The 17673-nt window shown below is 47.5% G+C and overlaps 1 protein-coding gene across 4 annotated transcripts in view; it reads left to right on the top strand.

Annotated features, from left to right (window-relative positions):
• Window positions 1-17673, top strand: part of SIKE1 (suppressor of IKBKE 1) — a 141296-nt gene that overhangs the window by 43655 nt on the left and 79968 nt on the right. For all 4 annotated transcript variants that reach the window (XM_086923279.1, XM_086923277.1, XM_086923278.1 and 1 more), the window contains exon 3: window positions 5801-5906. In XM_086923279.1, coding sequence (XP_086779405.1) covers window positions 5801-5906 — 106 coding nt within the window. The remainder of the gene's footprint in view (window positions 1-5800; window positions 5907-17673) is intronic.

Genomic DNA, 17673 nt, shown 5'->3' on the forward strand with positions numbered 1-17673 from the left:
TATATTTTTGTGTTTCTATGACACACTGCCATGCACTTGGTGAACTTGTAAGGTGAACATTATAAATGGTGGCAGCAGTGTGCTAGATTTGAGATTAAGCAAGAGGTATTTTGCCAAGTCTGTCACATGAAGCCACACTTTAATCCAAAGCAAAGCCTGTGGGCTGAGCTAGTAACTGAGGGCCATATGGCCATTAACTTTGCAGGCTAATTCTGGGTAGGATAGCTGTATTAAGGATTTAATGGTTAGTCTATGCTGGTTAAGGGCTTGCTATCACAACCATCCATCCTCATCCATTCCCTAGAGTCTCACTGCAGAAATATCATTTCTGTGTATTATTTTACTTATTCACAATTTGAAGCGCACCAATACAAAGATGTTGATGGAAAAGCAAGGAATTAACAAGTGATACAGTGAGATTATAGTGTTAATTTAGTGTGTCTGTGTCAGCTAGGGAAAGACGAAAAGGGGTAGGGTAGTTAAAACAGGGAAGTGCTGTAAGAATGTAGTCTACTTTGTGGGGAGTACTGGTGGATAGAGTTCAGGGCACCTGACTGTATTCTAAATGCAGCAGTCATCTCATTAAAGTGCTTAGAGGACTTCACTGGCTCCAACTTGCTGCATTTATTGCAGTCAACACCCGATGCATCTCTTACAAGGGTTTTACTTTCCCAAACAACAAAAGTTAATTTTCTGTATGTACACATGACATTACACAGCTCTAGAAGGCGGGTGCATCACGATTCCTATGGAAAATCCACTCCTTTTCCAACACCATCACTCCCAGCTCCAAAACTATTCTGATCCCTCATCAATTCCAGTATTCTTATTTACACTATTATCTGTCTGTATCCAAAAACCTCCTTGTTATAATTGAAAACCCTTCCGTCTTCATCTCGGTCACTTCCACCAACACTCTCATCAAAGCCATTTCTAGACAAAGAAATCCTTTCCATAGTCACCAAGCCTCTTCCATTTCCCCTCACCGAATTGTTCGAAATGTCCACCATTCTGACTGGATCAGAAGCTATGGATCCACCTCCCAAGGTTTACCTAGAATTTTGTCCACCGTTACGCAGACCATCAAACTAGGAACCAAGTAACCCTTTTAGAACTTGATTGTCAGGGTGGCAAGACAGAGCAGTTCAAGCAGAGAGAACCTGGTTCAGATCTTATGCCAAAGAAGCACGTTTGACATTTTTGCTACAACAGAGAGTTTATAAATTACCTCTTGCTGACTCCAAAGCCTCCTAGTTGAGAAAAGCAATTACATTAGCAGCCAAGTGTCCTAAGGTATTATCTAAGATGGTTTCGGAATGCATTAAGGAATATCCGCCGCCTCGCACACATAAGGCAATCATTGGAGGGAAGTGCCCAACAGTGCGCCTTAGTGTTCCTAGATATCGAACAAGCGTTCAACTCGATCCGATGGGACTATATATGGCAGGTGCTTCTAAAAATGGGGGTGGGCTAGGGTTTCGTAAATTGGGTGAAACTACTCTATGCTCAGCCGGTGGCGAGGGTTCGCACGGGACGGTACGTGTCGGACACAATATCAATAGAAAGGAGGACGTGACCGGGATGCCCTCTCTCCCCCTTGCTGTTCGCCCTGACAATGGAGCCATTGGCATGTCATCTCCGTGGGGTACTCCAGGGGCGGGGCATTCGAGTGGGTCATATGGATAATATCGTATCACTGTACGCCGACGATGCTTTGGTCTACCTGCACCGACTGACCCAGTCATTGCCGTTACTGTTTGCTGCCCTCACTCAATTCGCTGCAGCCTCCGGGCTTTACATTAATAAAGTAAAATCACAACTATACGCGATTGGGTCAGCGGACGAGTGGGACATAGTCCAGCTCCCTGAGATGGAACTTCCATGGGTAGCTGACACACGGAGCTATCTTGGGATATGGATAAGTAGAGATGAGACCACCTTTTGCCAGCACAGTATGGGGAGGATACTTGGGGGTCTCTAGGGCAGTATTGCCATCTGGAACACACTCAAACTCTCATTGATGGGGAAGATCGCCTTGATAAAGATGGTGGTTCTGCCTAGATGTCTCTTCACAATGCAGGGTTCCTTCTTTGAACTCCTGCATCGGGTATTTAAACAATTAGACGCACTGCTCATACAAGTGCTATGGAAGGGGAAACGCTGTCGGGTTAGCCTAAAGGTCATGAAGCATAGGTGGGGCAAAAGAGGTTTAGAAATCCCAGATTTGGAACTTTATTACTTTGCATCACAACTACTGCAAGCTATAGCCTGGTTGGACACGGACCCCTCCTGGCAAAGGTACTTACTGGCAGACTTATGGAGACTGACAGTTAGGTGCACTTCTTTGGCGGGCGGGGGACAACGGGAACACTGTCCTCCACTGGTGCGGTTATTAGCTGCAATATGGAACCAAGTGGTCAGAAGGCTTATCCAGACCGGCAGTTTACCCCGAGGCAGATTTCTGGCTTATGCCGCCCTTCGCTCAAATTGAGCTCTCTCCCAGGCAGCTCCATGCTATCAATAGCTCTAGAGATCCACATTGCCCTAGATGTCGCCACGTTCAGGTGGATTTTCCACATATGGTGTGTACCTGTCCAACAATTCAGACGTACTGGATGGCGGTCCTAGAGGACCTAAACAGAATAACAGGGTGGACGATTGCCATGGATGCGCGCTCTTGTCTCCTGGGTTTGTTTCCTCATGATCCTAAATGCAAGACGAGTAGGCGGTTCCTGGTTTTGAGACTTGTCATAGATAGGCGGCGTATAGCGATCCATTGGTTAACCCAGCAAGGGCTGCTATTGGCGAAATGGAAAACAGACTTGAGGGAGTGGGCTCTGGCCGAGGAGGGGCATATGCGTAGCACTAGAAGAGATGACAAACTACCTCAGGTACTGCTGGTGTGGGGAATGATGGTCCAGGAGATAGCGGGACAGGCCCTACATTCCACACCGGTATTATCAGAGGGGACGACTTCAATTGGGGTGGCGACCCAAAGTCGGGGGGGAGGCATGAGGAGACCCAGAATGATTTTTGAGATACATGAACCTCAGGTTATACAGACCCGGGAGGGGGGGTGGAGGTGGGGGAAGTTGTGGGTAGGTTGAGGGTCGGTTTAGTTACAGTTGGGTTACAATGAAGCAAAAAAAACGAAACAAACCATGTTAGATAGGAAAACTTCCACAGAGGAGAGTATAGGTCTAAATGCCTGAGTTTATTATTGGAATGTTCACTTAATCAGCTGTTGCAAATGAGATGTGTAATTGTGTATGAACATGGTCTACAGATCTGGAAGAACAAACTAACTAAGAAATTTGAAGAAAGAAAAAAACATCTATGGTGGTTTCAAAATTCACCAATTATCACTGTATGTCTTCTTCCATTCCCAATTCTGTTGTGATGTTAGATTCATAGTTCACTAAAAAGATAATGGCTATTAAGAGCAGTATTAAGGCATTGTTGAAAAATTCATTAATCATGATATACCAACTGTTACCCCTATACCCCCTGTCATTAATTTTGTTAGTTAATTACTTACATCTCCCAACTAGAATTTGAGGGACTACTGCTTTCACACACATCTGGATCCCCGGAGGTACATGTCCTATCAAAATCTAACTCCATTATTCTAGCTATCATTACTTCATTTACCTGCGGTGCTGCCCCACAGGTATGACAAGAATCTGTGGTGAAGCTGCTTTTGAATCAGTTGCTTGCTCATTAGCTGGCTTGATATCTTGAAGAATATAATCTCCCTGATGGGAGTCAAATGGGTTTCAGGGAAGCATTAGGAACAGAAGCTGCTTTAGTGTCAGTGGTCCATGATCTATGACCTGACCGATATTGCAGTATACCTACCTGCTTGATCTATCAGCCACATTTCATAGGTCCATCATTCCATACTTATGGACAAGGCGGGGTTAACAGGAACTGCCATAGACTCTTTTTAAACAACTTCTTCATAACAGAAAATTGTCCTTAGTATTGCCTATCCTTCTTTCCAAAGCTGCTACATCTACATGCGGTGTGACACAGGGCTCTTCATTTTGACTGACTCTTTAATTTTTACAATCGGCCTTTAGGAATTATTATCAGAGAATTTGGCTGTAGAATAGTCATGTATGCTGATGACACCCAGTTTGTCCTGAGATTAGATAAACCTTCATAGTGATCGAAGAGGGCCCACCCGGGTGGCCCTAAGCCCGCTGCTGCATTGGATGAACCTTAATTGAGCCTTAATGTGACCGAGACCAAAGTGTTATTACGAGGCAGGGGTAACCCATGGTCGTCTTCTCTTGAGACCTACAAATTAGATCCAACGCCAGTCACCTCTGAATATATAGAGCCTAGGGTTTGTTCTTGATAAAGAACTCACCTCAGCTGCACAAATCAACTGTTTTCAGCCCTTAACTCGCAACTTGATTCTGCAAATGCTTGCTATCTGGCCTTCCTGCTAGATCTTTCCGTAGGTTACAGATAATACATATCCTGGCTGTAAGGTTTGTTTTCAACCATTTCTAATTGAATCTGGTCTCTGAGGCCCGACGAACTCTACACTAGCTTTCATTTGAAAGCCAAATCAAATTTAAAGCTTTGTTATTGTCACAAAGTATATCATAGACATGGCTCCTTGGTCTTTAACAGGTTAGACATGCTCACGTTCTACCTCTCCTGACAGTCGCCTTCTTTGCTAAGGTGAGGTCAGGCAGTCAAGCATTTTCTGTGGGTGCCCGTGCTATATGAAACACACTGCCAACCTCCCTTCAACTGCAGAAAAATTCCTTATCTTTTTGAAAAGCTTTCAAGATGTATTTATCTTTTTAGGGATTCTGAAGTCCTTGTTCTGTTTTCGCGCCAGAAAGCCCTAATTAATTCAGGCCTTACTCGGAGGATTGCTGTGGGCTAGAAATCCAAAACACAAAGTCTAGTTAATGCTTTTACGTTTAAAAAAGAATACTACTTTAATACATGCAAAACTAAATACTGTGAACAAAGTTATAAATATGTACCAAATGACAGGATGAAAAACTAATAGTAACACTCAATACGGGGACTTGCAAACTACCAGCAGCATTCAAAATAGAAAGGTGGTAACTCCGAAAGCGAACTACTCTGCATAGGTCTGAGGCTCTTTTCAATGGTTTGCGTGCTTGCATGCCATAGTCCCTAAAACCGCAATACCTGTGTATAAACTTAAAGCAAATCCTATGGAATCTAGTTTTTAAAATGTAGGCTTAGTCTTTGCCAGGTTGTCACTATTCATTGAACCATGAAAGATGAGCATTTCAATATTAATACTTTCAGGATGTTATGGCAACTATGCATGTAAATTGGCATTCATTATTTAAAAGCTATAGCTGTTGGGTTTTCCTTGTCTTTCATATCAAACAATAAAAAACAGTGAACATTTAAAAGTAAGTCCAATTTCTACTATTGATCTTGTTATAGCAGTCTGCCGATGGACTTTGTTGTAGAGATATATATACAGTTCTTTGCATATATTCTCTGTCCTTGTGTAGTTTTTTTCCAAAGGATTAAAGTTTTCCTAATTGTTGATTGCGAGGAAGAGCTGTAAATTAAGCAGAAAATCTGTCTAATTCATAGTTTGACGTACCTTCCTTTTTTTTCTCAGTGTAAGGGGCATATTAAATCAATTGGTGCAGTGCAACAGCAAACTACAAATAGGTTTGTTTTTATTTCTGTATAAAAATGTGTTTTTTTATTGACATTCTGCAATGTTGTTTGCTGAATTTCACTTATCTGCCCTGTGTTAACTCTGACTATATGTTTCTTCTGGAAGTACCTTGAAGATGTACCCGAATTGAAAGATATGTCAAAATACAAGCCCCACATTCTGTTAACACAGGAAAACACACAGATTCGAGACCTACAGCTTGAAAACCGAGGTGAGCTGTTAATTTCCGTAATTTGCTTTTTCCAGGGATCTTTTCAAATTGTGTAACTTCAGAAAAACGAATTGCTTAATAAAAAGTAGTGCATTTGAGTGGTAGAATAATTAATCCAATATTTTTACACTCGAAAGTTACTGTCTGAAGGAAGCTGGCTCTCTATATGGTGCACTAAAAAGAAGTACACTAAGGAGAGAGTCCAATGGACTCTCAAATAGTTTACAGTGGCTAAAGTAGATAGTACGAACACTCTCTTTTGTGGTAGTGTGAGCGAGCAGTTAGGCTTATCGGAGGGTTGTGCTAAGCATTTGTTGTACTCAGAGGCAATAAATGAGACATACACTCAAAGAATAAATACAAGAAAGTTTAGAAAAATAGCATGTTGCTTAGTTCACAAGTAAGTATGTTTTTGTTAACAAAGTCCTGTGTGTTTACGCACAATGCAATCCTATGGGGAGAAAAGATATGTATGCATGAAGATAAATACAGTGGGATTGATCGGTTCACCTTCTGGGTTTAGGATAGTAGTGAGCCAAGGTCCAAAGTACTACCAGCAGTTCTGCCCGGGTTTAGCCGGGAGCAGGATGCTGGTGAGGTTGGTAGCTATGCACGCTACGGAGAAGAGGTCCACCTAAAAATATGCTGCACTGGGGGACTTTGGGACAAATCCGAGAGCTCCAAAACTGGGGCTTAGTTCGCAAGGGGTCTTTGAGCAATGGGGCACAGCCGGGTCTTTGGTATCCAGGCTAGGCAGCTCGGGTGCAGAGTGGTTAGATTGTCTGGGCCGGGTGTGCAAAGTTGATCCTCGTGGTTAGGGACAAAATAGCAGGCAGAGGGAAAAACCTGGACAGCTGGGCCACTCACGAAATGGGTCTCCGTGATGCTGACATCCGTCGACAGCTGATCGGTCATGGTGCATTGAGAATCCGGGTTGGACTCTCGCTGTTGCTTTTTTAGTGCAGGGCATACGGTACCCCGGTTGGTCCTAGTGTCTTCACACCAGGTGGATAGACAGATCTGACCCTCCAGAGCACAGGTATCTCTTCCTGGTCGTATATGACATAAGTTGGCCCGGTGAGCTGCAAGGCGGTGGACTGGACTCTGCTTGTCTATGCCTACAGACTGCATTGGAGTAGCTCCTCTACTATAAGGGTGACTGTAGGCGATTTTTGAAGTGCTGAAAGGCTACCCAAATCTGTGGTAGGTCTCCAGCTTGCATGACGAGTCAGTCACAATTGTCTAGACAGTTGCGTGCAAGCAGTGTTTTGTGCTAAAAGTTCATATTTCCTTTGCATTTCTCGCCAGGTAGGTACTCTTCGTGGTCCTTCTTCTCTTGAGTCACTGCGTCTGAGTTCTCCGGTTCTGGGGTGTCACCTAAATACTCAATTTAGGGGCGTTAAGGACAGTGACCGATAGTAGCTGTTAGGCCTGACATCTTTTGGCGTGTTTGACCAGTTTTCTTGCTTTCTGACCTCCCGGTTTTTACTCTGTTTTTGCTGGTTTAGTGTCTCTGCGCACTTTCTCACTGCTGTTCAGTGTTAAAGGGCTCCTGTTGTAAATTGGTATTATGGATTGGTGTTTCCATGATTGGCATATTTGATTTACTGGTAAGCCCATAGTAAAGTGTACTGAGTGTGCCAGAGCCTGTAAATCAAATGCTACTAGTGGGCCCGCAGCACTGATTGTGCCAAGCACATGCGTAGTCCTGAAAAGGCATCTCAGACCTGCCACTGCAGGGTCTGCGCGCAGTTTGTAAACTGCCATGTCGCCCTGGCAAGTGCACCCACTTGCCAGGCCCTTATTTTTTCTTTTTCTTACACATGTCCCCCCCCCCAAAGTAGGCCCAAGGTACCCCTTTGGGCTGGGTGCTGTGATAGGGCATGTACTGGTGTGTGCGACATGTCCTGGTGGTGAATTACAGTGTATTTCGTTTTTCACCTCTGCAAGGCTGTCTGCTCCGTAGAAAAGAATTGGAGTTTTACTTATAACATCTTATAAGCATAACTTCCCATTAGGACCAGATAGGGAAATGGAGTTTAGTATGCCTGGCCTGGTGTAAAAATACATATTTTAGTAAAGATGGTTTTTATGTTCTGTGTTTTAAAATACCACTTTTAGAAAGTAGGTATTTTCTTCCCTAGCCATCTTGTGTGCCTCTGCTGGGTTTTTGGATTGACTGTCTGGCTTTGGAGTGACAGGGGCCGGTGATGTGCGTTCTCTTCAGACTGCCACTGGGGGGGTCGAGGTGTGTCCTGCCTTTCCTAGATGAGTCAGGACTGGGCTGTAAAGACCTGTGCTGCATTTAGAGGAGTGGGAGGAGATTTCCTTGCACCTGAATGGGCCTGGCCTGCCTTGAATAATACTGTCTCCACCTCCTGCCAGGAAGCTGGGCCAGAGAGAACAGACTGGTTTGGACTAAGCACAGACACACTGCCTGAGAGAACAAAGGGATTTTGAGTATAAATATTAGGACCCAGACCCCAGAACTTAAGAACTCGCTGGAATTAAGGAACTTGCCAAGAAGAAGAACTGGAAGAGCTGCCAGAAGGAGTACTGTCCCTTTGCTGTGTTGTTACTTTGGCCTGCAGTTGCTGCTTCTGCCTTGGGCAGTGAAAGGACTGGACTGAACTTTCTTTACTTGTGCTGAGTATCTCCAAGGGCTTGAAGTAGAGCTTGCCTCCTGTTCAGAAGTCTCAGGGACTTCAAAGACTTCACCAGCCTCTGGGTACCGCTTCTGAAACCACTGTGTCAGATGCCACAGAGAAGGGAAATGCAACTGACTCCGTCGCTGGCTCTGTGTCCTGACCGCATCTCGCACCGCAACCCTCGTCTCACCGACGCCACCGAGCCGCTGCTTGCACCGTGACCTGTGGGCACCGCCTCACTTCACTCCGCCATCCTGGTCTCACCGACATCGCCCCTGCTGCTGACTTCGACACTCGTGATCTCATCGTGGCTGGGGGCACTGCTCGTACGTTTCACAACGCACTGCCTCGTCCCACACAGCTATCTAGGCCAACCGCCTCGCCCTGCACCGTAATCCTTGGTCTCACCGACTCCTTCTGGACGATCATCACTGAGCCACTGCCTGCACAACATCGTGAGGACACTGCACCCTGCACCGCTTCCATTTTGCAACGCAACCACGACCGGTGCCACTACCAGCTCGCACCAACGTGCCCAGTGCAATGAGAAAGGTACTGTTCACGAGTCTGTCCATGCTTTCGATGGCCCATACTGACGCGGTCGGCTGGAACTGTTAGACTCAGTTGTTTTCAGCATCGCGGTAGCCCCGGACGGAGCTACCAACTCGTAAGCACTGTATTTCAGCAACATTCGGAAATTCTTTTCGTAGCTTCGCGCCGACGTGGACTTGGACGTCATAGAGACACGGCATCGCACGCGACTCCGCTGACGTCACCGACGCCCATAATAGGCCCACGTATTTTTGAGATATTTCTGCAATTTTAAGGATATCTTGCAAAGTGTATATTTGTAAGTACTGTATGTTGGATTCTTATCATTTTGGATATATAAAAATATTGGATATTTTTGTAAACTGGTGTGGGGTCCTTATGTAGTGTTTGACTGTATTACTGTTTATGTGCAAATGCTATACACACTGCTTCTGAGATCAGCCTGACTGCTCGTGCTAAGCTACCAAGGGCATGAGCAGGGGTTATTTTAGGACTGGAACTACTTAGACAAAGGGGCAAAACATTGTCAACTAGTGACCCCCATTTCTAACAGTAGCCAATGGGCTGCCTACCTTTAGGGTGTCTAAACCCTCTATATGACCACTTCCTTTGGGAAGTGGGCATAACCCAAACCCTAGAAAGCTAATTCTGTCCAAAATAAGATGGAGGAATATGAAATAGTGGTGTCCACATCAGTTTGCCCACCTTAGGGGCATGATGTGGGAAACACCTCTTAATCTTACTGATTTTCCCACCTGTCTTGCATCCAAAAGTGGGGTCTGGACATGGGGGAGGTACCAGTTATATAGATTCTGTGCAGGATTTTTAGTTGCACCAGTCGGAGTCGCGCCGAGATCGCAACAGTTTTGGGGGAGGAGACCGCTGCCTGCCAACTCTCATCGTCCAATTCGATGCCCTCTCCAGTCCACTTTTCCTGTAGTGCCATTAGGGGGTCGTCCATATTGTTGATGAGTTTTCGATAGGTTAGGGAGATAGCCTTTTCAGGCAAGTGTCCATCTAGTAGTCTGTCCTCTAGTGGAGAGCTATCTGGTGGAGTGGAGTCACGGGGTAACACCGTTTGCAAAGCGTGTCAGACTTGCAGGTATTGAAAAAGTTCAGAGTCTGCCAGAGCATATTGGCTTTGGAGAGTGCTGAAGGGCTTCATGCCCCTGCGTCCCCTGACCTCAGTGCTGCGCTGCCGGATGGGCACCTGGTGCTCGGCGGCGACTTGAACTTAATATTATCGGGCTCCCTAGATAGACACCCCCTCGCACAACCCCCCAAACCGCACACTCTTTCTCCAGTTTCCTAGAGGCGATGGGATTGGTAGATGGATGGAGGACATACAATCCAGACAAGATCCAACACACATTTCATTCAGGGGCACACAATAGTCTCTCCCGCCTTGATTATATAATTGTGCCAGCTCCAAAAGTCCCTGATATCCACGAGATCCGACACCTGGCCAGAGGTATTTCCGATCATTTCCCTCTATGGGTCCACATAGTCCTGGACCACACACAAGTAGGACGCGTCGCCCCTCTAAATCCCTGGTACCTTAAAAACACTAAAATACGTAAAGAACTCAGTAAATCTATCGACAACTATTTCTTGGAGAATGAACACACTGTCAAGTCCCCGCAAATATTATGGGAAGCCTTTAAATCAGTGGTTCGGGGCCAAGCCCTTTCCTTAATAGTAGGATCCGAAAAGGACAAGATAAAAGACATCTTTGATATAGAGCAGGAGATCTACCGTTTTGAACAAGACGTGACCTCTGATGCCACTCCTGAAGCCCTTCACTCACTCCGTTTACGTCAGGACGAATACCGAGCACTGGTCACTGAAGATGCCGATAAGATCCCATTTATCGAAGCCCTTGGAGTTTCCCAAGTCTCCTAGCTTGAGTGAGTCCCACAGAGGTGTGGCAAGAATCAACTTATTGTTCCAGCCAAGCGATTTTGTTGCAGAATGCCAAATTTGGACTGTGTGGTTGGTGGGGCCCGTGACCGGGTATCTGTTTGGCTTGGAATATAGTGCACAGGAATATGTACCGTTCGGAAGAAGCCAACGATCCATGAGGAAGCCCGGGTTGTCAGGGCGACCATATGTACCGTGATTTAGTGCTATAAGATCTGCTGCCCAGTAATATTTTTTAATATCTGGTAATCCGATTCCGCTGTCGTACCAACTGAGTGTAAGTTTTTGTAAAGCGTACGCGGTCTCCCGCCCTAGATAAGGTCTCTCTGGAGCCCTTCAATGTCTTTAAAGTACGAGTTTGGGATGGGGTCAGCCGAGTTCTGCAGTGCATATAGGAAACTGGGCAGGGACATCATTTTAAAGAGGGCCGCTTTGCCCAACAGTGACAGCGGGAGTGACTTCCAGTTTGCAATATTACTTTTGAGTCTTTGCAGTGGGGGGACCAGGTTACGGGAGTATCTGACAACGGGATCAAGAGATATGAATATGCCTAGGTATTTGAAGCCCTCTGACAATGTAGGTGTAGGGCAATTCCGGGGTAGAGAGGGAGGGCCCCCCCCAGAGGACATATATAAGAAAGATTTTTGCCAATTGACACAAAACCCAGAATATCTGCCAAAAATGTCCAGGATGTCGAATACGGCAATCCGGGATCTCTTGGGGGACGTGAGATATAGAAGGATATCATCCGCATACAAAGAGATGCGGTCTTCCCAGTCTGCCGACCACCGCATGCCACGGATCATTACATCCTTACGGACCCATGCCGCAAATGGTTCGAGGGCCAAAGCAAAAAGTAAAAGAGAGAGGGGGCACCCCTGGCGGGTCTCTCGGCTAAGTGTGAAAGTCTCTGATTTTTTGCTGTTTACGACTATTTGAGCCATTGGTGCGCTATATAATAATCGCGCCCAGCGGCTAAAAATCAGCCCAAACCCCAATTTTGCAAGAGCAGCAAAAAGATAAGGCCATTCCAGGGTATCAAATGCCATAGTGGCATAGTGGCACCCTGCCCAGGACCCCCTGCAGTCTACGTAAATTTAGAGCAGTGTTCCTCTTCGGCATAAACCCGGACTGATCCGGGTGAACAAAGTCCCCTATTACCTTGATCAGTCTATTGGCAAACAGTTTTGCTAGGATTTTAGGTTCTGCGTTTAGCAATGATATAGGGCGATAGGAGACGCATTCAGTTTTGTGTTTCCCTTCCTTGTAGATTGTGACGATGGTCGCAATTCTCTGGTCTATCGGCAGTGATCCCTGTATAAGGCTGTCTTCAAACATGGACTTCAGATAAGGAGCTAGTTTATCCGGATGGAGCTTATAAAGCTCAATTGGGATCCCATTGGGGCCTAGAGCTTTACCCGAGTGCAGCGATCGTATCGCGATTTCATCAGCGGTGAGGGCACTATCCATAAATGTTCGGTCGGCGTCCGAGAGCGTAGGGAGGGAGATGTCTTTAATAAGGTCCGTTAATAATCTGTCTCAGGGTATGGCGCCTCAGAGCTGTAGACTTTGTGGAAGTAGGTTGCAAATTGGTTGACTATGTCTTGGGGGTCTGTTATGGGGGGCATGTCAGCACCTCTGAGTTCTGGAACGAGCCTATTGGCGTGCTCCTTTTTATCGAGCCAGGCGATTAGCTTGCCAGCCTTGTCTCCCCAGTTATATATCCGGCCCAGCCTATCTTGTCCCATTATTTTAGCAAGGTCAGTGACCAGTGCTCGGTATTCGTCCTGACGTAAACGGAGTGAGTGAAGGGCTTCAGGAGTGGCATCCGAGGTCACGTCTTGTTCAAAACGTTAGATCTCCTGCTCTACATCAGAGATGTATTTTATCTTGTCCTTTTTGGATCCTACTATTAAGGAAAGGGCTTGGCCCCGAACCACTGTTTTAAAGGCTTCCCATAATATTTGTGGGGACTTGACAGTGTGTTCATTCTCCATGAAATAGTTGTCGATAGATTTACTGAGTTCTTTACGTATTTTAGTGTTTTTAAGGTACCAGGGATTTAGAGGGGTGACGTGTCCTACTGGTGTGTGGTCCAGGACTTAGTGGACCCCTAGAGGGCAATGATCGGAAATACCTCTGGCCAGGTGTCGGATCTCGTGGATATCCGTGACTTGTGGAGCTGGGACAATTATATAATCAAGGCGGGAGAGACTATTGTGTGCCCCTGAATGAAACGTGTGTTGGATCTTGTCCGGATTGTATGTCCTCCATCCATGTACCAATCCCATCGCCTCTAGGAAACTGGAGAAAGAGTGTGCGGTTTGGGGGGTTGTGCGGGGGGGTGTCTATCTAGGGAGCCCGATAATATTAAGTTCAAGTCGCCGCCGAGCACCAGGTGCCCATCCGGCAGCGCAGCACTGAGGTCAGTGAACGTTACAGCCTGCAGCCCTGGAGGCACATATATCGACATGAAGGTGATGATTCGGCCCTCCCAAGTGCGCTTGACCCTGACATATCTGCCGCTGTCATCTATACAGGTGGATGTGAGTGATAGGGGGAATGTTTTTTTTGCATGATGCCCACCCCCCTTGAGTTGGGACGCAAAGCCCGCACGCGCCACCATTGAGTACCCCATCTGTGCATAGCTTTGCATATGTTGCCTATTTGATGAGTTTCCTGCAGTAGTACAATGTCCGGTGAGAGTCTCTTAATATATTACAATACAACACTTCTCTTAATCCTGTCCCCCAGCCCGTTAACATTCCAATTTAAGATTTTGACTTCCTGTTACGCTGTACTCCTATTGACATGTACGTAGGTCGCAACTACTGGCATCACAATCGTGCACTGTACCATCGAGAAAGCAAAAAAACAATAAGTAAGAAAAACTAATCCCTCCCAATAATCCCCCTCCCTGCTCCCCTGCACTCTGGCCTCGGAATTGCCCATGTTTCTTAAATGCAGAGTGCCTGTCGTCCAACAATACTGCTAAAAGAAGAATGTGGGCGGAGGCCTTAGCGCCCCGTCAACCCAATGCGTTACATGGTTGATATTCGGATCACTGACTATTAAGTATTCGAATGTACAGTTCGACGTCTTCGGGTGTAAAGAGCACGTGTTTGGAGCTCAACCTATGGATGGAACAGGCCGACCAGCTTCATCAAAAGCCGTCCAGTGAAGACATGTTATCTGCCTCAATGATCGTTGGAGCTCCATTCGGTGAGGTTCTCCAGCTGTCCAGCCAGTCGGATGCTACCTCCTGGTAGGTCCAAGAAGCTGGTTTTCCCATCGATCTCGACCCGCAGACGCGCAGGGAAGAGCATGGCGTATTTAAGACCTTTTTCTCGCAATCTCCGCTTGACATGCAGGAATGAGCATTAACGCATCTGCACTGCCTGGGTGAAGTCGGGAAAGAAGGTGATTTCTAAGTTGTCCAGGTGAATCGGAGGGGCGACCCTCGCAGCTTGTAAAATGGTGTCCCTGTCCCTATAGTTTAGCAACCTGGCCAGTATCGGTCGGGAGGGGGACTCCCGGCTTTGGGCGACCCCCGGGCACCCTGTGTGCCCTCTCGATCGTGAACAGCTTGGACAGGCCCTTTGGCTGCAGCTTCGTTGTGATCAGATTTTCGATAAACGGGTCTGTGGCGGGACCTTCTGATTTCTCCGGCACCCCAAGAATGCGGATGTTGTTGCGTCTTAGGCGTCCCTCATAATCGTCCATCTTGTCTTTTGTAAACTTGCGGAACTCTTGAAGTTCTCTGACGTCTGTCTGTAATTGGAAGTGTCTTCCACAAAACTAGTGGTGGTGAGCTCCAGCTGCTTGACCTTTTCTCTATATTTTATAAGGTCGGCCCTTATCAGAGTCATTTTCGAAGTGAGGGTGTCAGACCCCTGTGATAGCTGCCATTAAGTCCTTCATTGTGGGTTCAGTAGGATCCTGTTTGGCCCATCTCTGCTGCTTGTCGCCAGTTTCCTTCCGCTCGGGCAAGTCTGCCTTTGGACATGTGTAAAGGTCGAGCCTGCTTTGTTGGGATAGCCCTCCGCACTTTGCGTTTAACATGGTGTGGGCTGTGTCAGGCCAACGGCGCACTTGTTGACGATTTCGCCGGGTCAAGTCCGCCACGCCAGAGCGCCAGATGATGAACCAAATCTGAGTGAAGGAGGGCGCCCAGGGCGTAGTACGCAACGTAGACCCCCTTGCTGCGACCTGTGAGCACTATATGAGCCGCAAGGGCCTCTTCACCCCTGGATGGCCAACTCCGCGCGATGGGCGTCTGCTTCTCTTGTCTCAGGACGCATGTCCACAAAAATTATTGTCGCTCTCTTCGATATGGGCCAGCAGCAGAGGCTCAGATGGAAGAGCCAGGAGGGTGTATGGAAGGGAGGGGGGTGGGGGAAGGGCACTAGGGACCCCCGAATGCTGGCACCAACGTAGTATGGAGTTTGGTAAACACCTGGTCCACACTCACAAGGCCAAGTCTCCCTGAATCTCTACACTGTCTGTACAAACAGCCCCTCAAATGCGATCCAGCATTGAGGTCCGTCCCTTATGCAGAGGTATAAGCAGCCTGTGTTCCAGGGCCGGGGGCCAACTCTTCACTTTTCTCTGCACCAAGACCCGCAGGCTGCGATGGCAGTTTATGTATGAGCTTGATAAAGGGTTCCTTAGGGTGGCACAATTCATACTGCAGCCCTTGGGGACCCTCTTTAGTCCCAGTGCCCTAAAGACCAGGGTTACCTTTTACTAGGGACTTAATGGTACCGAAAGTGGTGCCAAATTGTGGAGCAGTGGTACAGTTTAGGGAAAGATAATAATAAATAAATAATAGGCACATTTATAAAGCGCATGGTTACACTCTGCCAGTGTGTCCCCGCGCTGCTGTGCAACTGCAAGAAATCCTCACCGACAGCCTCTTCCTAGTTATCCCGGGGGAAAAGATAAGTCTTCAAATCCATCCTAAAAAAGCTCTCTCGAGCCTCCATCCATAGGTGCACGGGGAGCTTGTTCCAGTGCCGGGCAGCCAGCAGACGGAACTAACGTCCACCCATTCTAGCTCTCTCGGTCGCAGGAACGCACACCAAACCCACCCCACATGATCTTAGTTAGCGAGTAGGAGCATAGGGGGTGAGTAGCTCCGACAGATAGGAGGGGGCGGTCCCCTGCAGGATGCAGTGGCAAACACACATTGCCTTAAACAGTACTCTCTACGTTATTGGCAGCCAGTGGAGTGCAGCCAGTACTGACTTCGCCGAAGCCCTCCTCGGACGCATAAGAACCAGACGAGCTACTGCATTCTGCACCCCCTGGAGTCGGAGCATACACTTTGTCGTGGCCCCTAGATAGAGAATGTTACCATAATCCAGGCGCGATGTTACTAGGGCATGGACCATTGTCTTCCTGGCAGCCGTCGGTAGCATATCCAGGGTTTTGCAGAGGACCTTCAGGACAAAACAGGCGCCTGCCACCCGCTTGGTTTGGTACTGAAAAGAGTCTTGTGTCCAGCCACACCCCCAGATTCTTTGCCTGCGCACAGGGAACAGGCGTAGTCCCCAAGCTCTGAGGCCACAGGCGGATGACCATACCGACGGAGCCCGCCCCACCACCAGCACCTCGGTCTTATTGTCATTCAACTTCAGGCAGTTGTTAGCCATCCATGCGGCCAGTTCTTTCAGGCATGCCACGAAGTTGAAGGCTGTCGTATCCAGTGTCTGTGTGAGGGAGACCACCAGCTGCTTGTCATCGGTGTAGGACACGACCCTTATCCCAAACCCATCTGTGATCTCCGCTAAAGGAGCCACATACAGATTGAATAGGGTCGGGCTCGGGTCGATCCCTGCAGTACCCCTGTCTTAACTCAATGACTTTTGAATAATGGGAGGCCTGCCTCACCTGGAAGCTGCGCCCGACAAGAAAGATTTCAACTAACCTAGGCCACAGTCCGACACACCTCCTTTCTTCAAACACCGCACCAGGGAATGATGGGCAACAGTGTCGAAGGCGGCACTTAGGTCCAACAGGATCAAGGCCGCCGTTTGGCCTGCGTTCACATATTGCCTGATTGTCTCAGTGGCAAAGAGCAGGGCGGTTCCGAAGAGTAGCGGGCACGGAATCCGGACTGAGTGGGGTGCAGGAGATTAGATCTCCCAATATGCGCCGTCAGCTGCATATTTACCACTTTCTCTGCGACCTTGGCACAATATGGAAAGAGGGAGATGGGGCGAAGATTCTCCAGTTGGTCTGGGCCTATATGAGGTTTCTTGGGGAGCGGTAGTACCACAGCTTTCTTAATGTATGGTTCCAGGGTATCCAAGCTCCCTCTCAGTACCTTAGGGGCGCCGGGTCTCTGGACGAGCCCGATTTTATACTAGTGCAGATTAACTCTTCTGGGTGGAGTATGAAGAAACTCCTTGACCCTTCGCCCTCACAGACATACTCTGTCTCCTCCGCCACCTCCTCTCCTACATGGGTGGAGTCAGGGAAGGTGAAGTATATTTTCTCCACTTTGTCCGGAAAAAAAACTGCCACACTGTTACATAGCTCTTCTGATCCCACAGTCGGAGCCGCTGACGCAGACAAGGAAGATATCTCCTTATAGACCCTAAACAGTTCCCATGTAGAGTTGCCCGCCGATCCAATTCTCTCCA

This window comes from Lissotriton vulgaris, chromosome 5, assembly GCF_964263255.1.
Source record: "Lissotriton vulgaris chromosome 5, aLisVul1.2, whole genome shotgun sequence".
Taxonomy (NCBI): domain Eukaryota; kingdom Metazoa; phylum Chordata; class Amphibia; order Caudata; family Salamandridae; genus Lissotriton; species Lissotriton vulgaris.